Genomic DNA, 9,209 nt, shown 5'->3' on the forward strand with positions numbered 1-9,209 from the left:
TTGAGGAGTCAGGCGAGCACAGAGAACAGGCCTCTTGGCTCCCTGCTTGCACCATTGTGTGGGAGAGCAGTACCACAAGGTCCCCACTCGAGCAGGGCTCCATTATGTGCATGCACAAGAGACAGTCCTGGTGCTAAAAACCCCATTGTCCCAATAAGCCGGGAAGATGGGAGCACAAACGTATACAGTCACTATGAGGAAAGGATGAGGAACTGGGCGTAGTTAGTCTGCAGAAGACTGAGAGGGGATTGACTAGCAGCCTTCACCTCCCTGCAGGGGGTTGCAAAGAGGATGGAGCTGGACTGGTCTCAGTGGGGGCAGATGGCAGGACAAGGAGCAATGGGCTCAAGCTGCAGCAAGGGAAGTTGAGGTTAGACAGCAGGAAAAACTCTCACTAGCAGGATAGTAAAACACTGGAGCAGGTTACCCAGAGAGGTGGTGGACTCTCCATCCTTGGAGGTTTTTAAGACAAAACCTTGGCTGGGGTGAGGTAGTTGGGGATGGTCCTGCTTTGAGCAGGGGGTTACACTAGATGATGAGGTCCCTTCCAACCCTCATTTTCTATGGTTTTATGGGAACAGAGACTGTAATCTAGACCCCCCTTTACATCCCAGCTGAGTGTGCAAGCCTCTAGTCTAGGCTACAGGCAGGCTCCCTCCTGTGCCTTCTCTGGCCCCCTACATCTTGCACTCTGTCCTGCCCAGCAGGCTGGCTCTAGCAGGAAACTCAGTCCCACTTAGAACAGCTCTTGATCTGGTGGTTAGGACCTTCCTGAGAAATAGGAGGCCTGGGTGTGGATTGCCCCAGGCAGAGGAAGAAGGCATAAAGCCCAGGCCTCCCCCATCCTGGGTGCAAGCAGTTGGCTACTCTCCAAGCGGCAGAGGTGGCAAGGACCGCAGCAGCACTGGCCATCCTTCAAAAACAAGACGGGGAGCCCTGCTTACTGAGCATGCAGGTGCCAAGCACCAGGAGAGAACTCAGGCCCGTGGCCCCCCCAAGGATTGAGGCATCTCCTTGCAGTAAATGCACGATGGGTGGCAATTTAAGACTCACCCCTACTTTCAGCAGTTCCTACAGGCAGGTGCATGCTATGAATGCCGGCTTGAGGCATCTCCCTGGCTCCTGCGGGCTATTTTGGGGACTCTGGCTTCCAAGCAGAGGTGGACAGGTGCCTAGAAGTGCCACCAACTTTACTGGATCTGGCCCTCAGCCCAGCTTGCCATTTAAATATGTCCAGTACCCTTATCCAGGCTGTACGTATGTCTTTGCACTTTAGGGCTGTAGACAAGCACACAGCCCTCGGCAGACAGGCAAAGCTGGTACTCACTTTGCAGAAGTCTGGCTGTAGCTGTAACTGTCACTTTTAACAAGGATCTGCACTGCAACATGACACTGAAGTGGACAGGAAGCCACATCCCTGACACCCTGAACTGCTAGGTGTGGGTCTCAGGCCCGTGTCACATAAGTTAGGCTGCATGTTCATTGTGGCCTTTAAAAGCTATGGAGGAGAAGAAAAAAACAAAAACAAAAAACAAACCAAACAGCCCCAATATCACTTACGGGTCCTGTACCTTGACCAGCTCCAAGAAGCCTCACCATGAACTGAACAAGCTTTCTTCCACCTATAGTGGTCTCCAGACTATTGCTACTCTCTACATGCCTGTCTGGTGTACGAGCCGAAGGAGCTGTCACTGCTGCACCCTTTCCTTAGCACTGAGCTCACTGTAGGGAAGAAAAAACAACGCTAAATTTAAATGCCGCACGGACAGGATGTTTGAAACACCAGCAGGCTCCTGGGGGAATTTTGGCCCAGTTATCTAAATCAAGTTGTGCAAAGCAAGAGCTAGACGGTTGGCATAACCTACGTATAATGACAAGCAAAGCCCGAGAGGCACCTGCCCTGGTGCCTTTGCAGCTGAATCACTGACTTGTTTCAAAGGCTAGGTGTCAGCTCGGCTTCCTTCTCCAGCCGTAATTTATCCTACCATAAAACCTGAAAAAACAGAGCTACGCGCTCCATCTCTGCCTAGCGCTCTGGCCCCAGGGTTTCATCCTGCAGCACTTCCCTGCTGGATAGATCAGGGCGGGAACACGTCTCCCCAGTCCACCTCCAGACAGCAGTGGCAGGCAAGTTTGAATGCCACACCCTAGAGGTGAATTTGGCATGAATGACAGAAAATAACCAGACAGAGAGAACTTGGGCAGTGGCTGCACAAGCTCTTACCGTTCCCAAAACAATGCCCTGCCAAGGTACCTCAAGCAGGGACCCCTTCCAGCAATGCAAAAGCTCAAGTAACATACAGGCCATGGGGACTTGCCTCCTTGTTTAGGGTAGTAACAGGGGCAATGTGATGACAGCTGGAGAGAAGCAGACACCTACCTACCAGGCATCCTGCTGGCACTTCTGGCTACTCTGCAGCGGCCCCAAGAGTAACTCAGGTTGCAAGAAAAAATGAAAAGGACAGGGGCCTTTTCATTAGGGAACCACATCCGTGCTCATCCAGGCCATGCTTCCACACAGCGGAGGCAGCACAATCCCAGGCCTAGGGCACCAGATGCGGGTCTAACCCCGTCTTGATTGTAATCCAGCCTCTGCCACTGATCTGCTGTGTGGCCTTGGGCCAGTCTCCTCTAGGTTACACATCCCCTCAGGGTAAGGGGCTGCCTACTGTAAGGAAAGGGTTGGGTGCCCTACGCATTCAGACCAGATGGAGGAACGAGCTGCCTTCCCACCAGCTCTGCTGACCTGGCTGTAATTCCGTGTCGAGGAAAGGGCCAACGTTACAAGTCCAGCACAAAGCATCTTGGCTGGTTCTTCCCACCACCGTCCAATCTCACTTATTAACCCCACCAAACCTTGGATTCCCAGCCCTTTGATCCATGACATACAGCTGAGAGCAGGGATCCACATTCCCCTTTGCAGCTAGCATGAGAACAGATCTGCAACCATTTGCTACGAGGGAAATAGCAGCTCAGATGCTCAGTCCCCATGCTGGAAAACCCTTTTCTGCAACAGCGAGGCATGAGACTAGACCCAGGATAGTTCCCAGCACTGCAGTCACATCTGCTCCATCGAAGCAAAACAGAGAGCAGGCCATGGAAATGGACTGTTCCCTCGGTCTCTTAACTACCCCACACCTGCACATTTCCCGTCCCACCAGCACGACTCTGTTCAGAGTGGGCCTTCAGTCCTAGAGAGGCTCAGGGCTTGGTCTCTGTCGAGGCTCATAACAGGGACACCTTGGCACTGTCAGCCTTGCGATGCAAACAGGATAGAGATTTCTAGCTCCATTCAAACCCTTCCATAGTTTCCCAACACAGCCAAGCTTGACAACGTCTCGACCATCTAACCATTAGCAGGAGTGGCATAGCATGTGTGCCCTAAGAGGCAGTACACAGATAACTTATCTAGGGCCACAGGTATATTGTTACAGCCCCAGCTAATTCAGCCTACAGCTGGGAACTTCTGCCCCGGCTTGGATTCAGCAGAAAATACCCTCCTCTATGTGATGTGGGCATGGCTTCCTGGAAGTCAACAGACCCATGCAAGTGACACCAGCCTCGAATTGGAGCGCAGTTCTGGAGACGCATCCTGACCCCAACTCATATCCAGGAACCCGAGGGAAGAGGGATGCTGTTCATCCAACAAAGGTGAAAGTTCCCTTATATTTAAAGGGGCATTACTTTGGAGTCACAAAAGCTCCTGCGTTCCCCCCCACTCCCCCCTAAATTCTTCATTAGAAGCCATTTGGGGGATTTAAATACACAGTGGCAAGTTAAAAACCACATCTATAAACTTTTCACTGTGCATTCCTAGGGGTCCCGTGCGCAATGACTCCTTTGGTGTAAAAGCTCATGCTGTTCCAGCTGCAGCCCGCTGGGGTCTTGGATGCTCAGATGGACCAAAAAACGCTGCCTTCTCAGTCCACTGGCCTTGCCTATGTGGCAAGCTACAAACACTTCCTACAGGAAGTAAGACTCTTCCCAACAAGCCCTTTTTTTGGCTATTAAGAAACAGATATTCCGAAACTAAGACTGTGATCCTGTCACCCTTGGGTGAAGATCCTAGCATGGCTGGGATCTCTCAGGAGAGTCAGAGAGCCAAAGACCAGAGCAGGGCAGCATCCCTGGCCAAGAGCTCATCTATCTTAGCCCAAGAGCTAGTCTATCTTAGATGTGTTACCAGCACCATCCTTCCAGTATGGGCACTGTCCCAGCCGCAAACGAGAACTGTTGCTAGGGTAAGTGCCTACAATGCAGAATGATTCCCTCCCTGCAAACCCCAGCCGGCAGAGCACATCAGGGCAGCCCTACCGAAAGCATCTGTGCTTTAACAGCTGCTGGCACCATCCAAAAGGTGCAAACTGATAACAGACACGGGCATTAAAAATCCCCGGGCCAGACCCTCAGCTGGGGAAGCTCGAGAGCCACTCAGAGGCCTGGGGTCACACAGTAAGGTCCGAGCTGCACTGGCTTGCATCAGCTAGAGGTCTGGCCTCATCACTGTTATCCAGACAGGATCCCTGTGAAACAAGGCGACCGCAGCGCTGGACCCCCACCCCTGCCTGCCCCGAATCAGTCGTCTGAATCGGTGTCGTGCCGCCGCTTGGCGCCGCGTGCGGGAGGGGTCCTGCTTCCGCTCCTTTTCCTTGCTGGGGGTGAATGGCGGCTGGGGCTGTCGCTGCTGCCCCTCCTGTGAGCTGGGCGGCGAGGGGGGCTGCTGGAGGAGTCTGTGTCATGCCGTCGCCTGCTGGGCCATCTCTGTGTCTCTGCTTTGGGTGATGAATGACTGTCACGGCGGCCAGCTCCAGCCCGCTGGGAGGATGATGAATGGTCCTTGGGGGAAGGGGTTTTCCTCCTCCTCCTGTAACAGACAGGACGGGGCACATCGTCACGCTGCTAACCTCATGGCCCCCATGGAGCAGGCCCCGCAGAACAAGAGACGGATGGACACGGAGCGGGGGGGCTCGTCCCCAAACGCTCTGCAAGAATGCAACGCCATGAGGCTTCTTGGCATAGAGGGCACGTAGCCAAGGGAACAGTCCTGCCCTGTCCCATCTTCTCTCCCGTGGGGAACAGAGCCCCAGAAAACACCCCCCTGGGAATGCACTGTCCTGCCCTAGGGCTAAGGCCAGGTGCCACCCACTAAGCCTGCTCCGGGATGCACCCAGAGGCCAGACTCTGCCAAGGAGCAACACTGAGATCAACATGGTACTCCCACGTTCACCTTGGATTTACACCTTTAACAGAATAGGTTTTGACCAGGGAAAAAAGAGTGCTTGGGGGTGGGGGATATTTTTCCCCACCACCGCTCCCTCCTGCTGTGTTGTTAATGCTGCGGACGGGGTTAATGGCATTCCAGTGTCAGGCTCCCAGACAGAAGCGAGAGCAAGACAGCTGTATTAATCAGATGTCCATTTACCATGGGCTTCTGAATACCAGGGAGGCCTGGAGGGGCAACCTTGCCGATTTGCACGTTGCAGCACTGGCATAAGAAAGTCACCCTGGATGCCATGTGCTAACAGCTGCTGCTCTCCACAGACCTCCCGTTCAGGGGACCGCCAGGTTTTGGCAGAAGTATACCATGAGGCATTTGCTGCCGTCACCATGTGGGTTACTGTAAGCATCTGAACCACAAGCTAGAGTCAGAGCTGCCAGGGAAGCATGGGCTGCATTGCCCCTGACTCTATATGGTTCCCCCTTGCTCAGCCATGCGGGGCGCAGCTCAACCAGGGGACTGGTGCGACTCAGCAGGACTCTGCTTATCACTCAGTTGGCACAGCCAGCGCAGTCCCTGCAGCCAGGTCAGCACTAAAGGGCTTTCCTACACTGCACAGAGATCCCCTGGGGACTGAGTTGGCCTGTGGAGAGCACCCAGCCTGACTGCATCCACTTCCCGGGAGTGAGCTACTGCAGTGGGGAAGGTCAGGAAGTCAGCATGAGTGGCAGCTCTGCTTTTGGGACTGCCCAGACACTGTCCCTCACCCGAGGAGAGGGGCAGCTCTGGTCTCACAGTGCCCTCATGTGAGAAGAACTGGCAAGCGCAGCTAAAAATGCAGAACAGCTAGCTGGGAGCAGTACACCTATACCATCCACTTAGCTGGACCACTAGAGAAGCCATCAGTCCCACCCCTGCCCTCTTCACAGGGATCCTAAACTCACTTACATTAGTGTTGCTCTTTCCTTATGCCATCAACTACGGCATAACCCAGGAGTAATGCAAATAGTGCGAGAGTGTGAGCAGGATCAAGCTCCTGTTTACGCTGCACCAGCTAAGCTGTGCTGGGCTCCACACAGACACTGAACAGAAGATGCCTTCTCCGTAAAGCTTACAGGCTATGCTATACCATATCAGATATCCCAAACGTGGCTTCTCTACCTGCCAGGGGGGTGGGGGAAAACAGTGGGTGTGCTTAACTACTCTTAAAGCAGCAGCTTTTCCTTTAAAGTGCTAAATACAAGGTGGTTTGGTTCCCCATGATACCAGAAATTACCTTGCCCACTGCCACAGGACATGAGACCCTCAGCCTGCCTTGGCAATCAGTCGGCTGGTTGGGAAGATGGCATTAGATTACAAACCCACTCCAAGAGCATCATCGGAAATGATGGGGGCAGCATGCCGTGTCCTCTGGATATTTACAGGCAGTGTAGTAGGCTAAAAGATCTCGTATACAATTTGTGCGCAGAGAGTATTTGGAGAAAAAGAAGTCTAAAGTGATGGAGATTTTCCCTGGAGTTTGGCTAGGGTGGTAGAGCCAACTCAAACCTGCTGTGGTGACTGGGGAAAGGGTTTGCTTACCACAACTGGGGGCCCAGAAGCTATTTACCTACAGCAATTTGGAAAAAACCTCAGGAGCGGACAATACACGGCCAGTGATTGTGGGAGAGGCTGGGGAGATGGCCTTAGTGCGTCTGGGCAATCCGGTCTTGATGGTTCCCTTGAAGGATCCTTTTACTACCAGGCAGCTTTGCAGGAACACTGCTGCCTCGTGCTAAGCACCCCTCACTCTCCTCAGCTTTCAGCCCAGGACATTTTCCACAGACAAATCTGGAGAGCTCCCTTCCAGCCCTGCAGACAGCACCCGGCGTGCATACAAGCAGGGAGAACTGGGACAGGTATCACAAGGTTGAGGTACTGCAGCATGTGCTGGCCAGCCATGGAGCAGCTAGGAAGAGATCACACCGCTGTCCTGCAAAGAGTCCAGCCCCAGGAAGATTAACCATTAGAGCAACAAGGCCCTGGTACAGCCTTCCAGCTCTCGACGACACTCCACCAGCCTCTCCTGGATGGGGAAGGGGATGCTGCAGTCCACACCACCAAGGCACCTTCAGCACAAGGACTGCAGGAAACATTTTAAACCTCAGACTACAACCTTCTGCCCCAGGACTGGATCCCACCCCAGGGGGACCCAGCTGAAGCTCTTTGGCCTTTGCTACCCACGAGGTCAGGCTACATGATCCTTCCCGGCCTTGCCCCCAGCACCGGGGCCTTAGACACTGCCATGATGAAAAGAGTGCAGTGAGCAAAGGTGGCAGTATTAGTACCTCTCCTCATGGTCTGGAGAGGAGGCAGAAGAAGAGGCGGCAGTCTCTTTCTTGTGATGTTTCTCCTTTTCCTTCTTCTTCTTCTCCTTCTTATGCTTTTTCTTCTTCTTTTTCTTCTTCTCCTTTTTGGATTTCTTGCTGCTCTCAGGCCTATGCAGTCAGAGGGAGAGGCATGAGTAGTATGGACACATCTTTGAAACCTCAGACCCGCTTGCCTTTTGACAGCCCATGTGAGCATGTTGGTAGGTCTCAGCCCAGCCCCAACACATCCCCACGCCACCAGCAACAGGAGGGAAGAGCAGAGGAACACACTCCTCAGTAGCCCACTGCCAAAAGCATTGAGGAGCCAGCAATCCTTCAGGGAAATACGGCCCCCTCTGCCCTAGGCCCTCCTACAGTGTCTGCAAGCAGGAGGGAATATATACAGCTCTCTCTGGCGTATAACTCTCCCCTATTCCCCTCAGACACACGCATAGTCAAAACAGAAATGTGCACTCTTTCCTCCCATCTGCAAAATTAGTTTCGATATTGTCTCTGGGGCTCATCTCCATTCAAGCATCTTGCATAGCTGTCAGAGACAGAGGAGTGCAGAGGCAACGCTGCTGGAGACCTGGGTCTGGCATTTTGCTCTGAATACACGGAGGCTCTGGACACTCCAATCTCTTGTGACAGAGTCCTGCCGCCCACGTCCAGGTCTTGGGAAAACTTTCAATTGCCATATTTGAAGTCAGGAAGGAATTTTACCCCACGGCCAGATTGGTATGGACTGTAGGGTTTTTTATCTTCCTCTGTAGCAGGGTGCATGGCCCTCCATCTGGGATCCCTTGAGAGTATATCAACAGCCTTTTATAGAAGTATGACACTGGATGCTGTGTTTCCCTTGCTTTCCCTAGGGTAAGTTCAGGGGTTGTGTCAGGGTTGATGGTAGTTTTGCTAAGAGGTTAGATTATGGATTTGGACAGGATGGTTTGGATGGGGACAATCCTGCCTCTGGAGGTCTCTTCCAGATCAATTTCTCCACACTTCTATGATTCAGTCCCCCAGGATCAGGACTCCTCTATGACAAACAGCTCTGCTTTTCCAGGGGAACGAAGAGCACTCACCATCTTTGAGCACAGCTGGGGCCCTGGGAAAACATGCTATGCACTTACCCTGCTCCTTAACTGCAGCAGCACCTGACCTTGAGCTTTCTGCATTTCATTAAGTCTTTATACCTCTGCATTTCATTAGAGCACTTTATACCTCTAATAGCACCAAGGCTGACAGGACTTAGTCAGCTCAGGGCTGCTATTAGAAGGCTTGATTTCGGCAAAACTGACTGACCATTGTTAATTATGCAAGAAAACAAGTACGATTACATCAAAGCAGAAAGGGGGGGACTGATGAGTTCTTATGCCATCAAGTGGCTTATGCACTTCAGGTATGCAGAAACGATATTTGTTTCAACGCAAGCAACAGCCAACACATTGGAACTAGCAACGCGGTATGAGGTTAAGTGAACGGTGCATTTATCCAACAGGCCCCTGACTCGAGCAGCTGCCAGTCACAGAACAGACACTTGCTCAGGTAAGTCAGGGTATTCCCAATGACCAGAGGCTCATGAATTTAAATTTTTTTTTGTTTTGTTTTGGGGTTGTTTTTTTTTTTTTTTTTTTTTTTTTTTT

At 52.4% G+C, this 9,209-nt stretch overlaps 1 protein-coding gene and 1 long non-coding RNA gene across 2 annotated transcripts in view; both read right to left on the minus strand.

Moving 5' to 3' along the window:
• Positions 1–1,457: 1,457 nt before the first annotated feature.
• Positions 1,458–9,209, minus strand: part of LOC109291174 — a 27,039-nt gene continuing 19,287 nt past the window's right edge. The window contains exon 3 of the long non-coding RNA XR_002095764.1: positions 1,458–1,602. This is a non-coding gene — a long non-coding RNA (uncharacterized LOC109291174). The remainder of the gene's footprint in view (positions 1,603–9,209) is intronic.
• Positions 3,731–9,209, minus strand: part of CUNH1orf35 (chromosome unknown C1orf35 homolog) — a 17,483-nt gene continuing 12,004 nt past the window's right edge. The window contains exons 7-8 of the mRNA XM_019508043.1: positions 7,546–7,695; positions 3,731–4,864 (exon numbers count right to left, since the gene is read on the minus strand). Of these exons, the coding sequence (XP_019363588.1) occupies positions 4,576–4,864; positions 7,546–7,695 (439 nt within the window). The 3' untranslated portion in view covers positions 3,731–4,575. The remainder of the gene's footprint in view (positions 4,865–7,545; positions 7,696–9,209) is intronic.

Source organism: Gavialis gangeticus, unplaced genomic scaffold (genome assembly GCF_001723915.1).
Source record: "Gavialis gangeticus isolate Ggan-Ray unplaced genomic scaffold, GavGan_comp1, whole genome shotgun sequence".
Classification (NCBI taxonomy): Eukaryota; Metazoa; Chordata; order Crocodylia; family Gavialidae; genus Gavialis; species Gavialis gangeticus.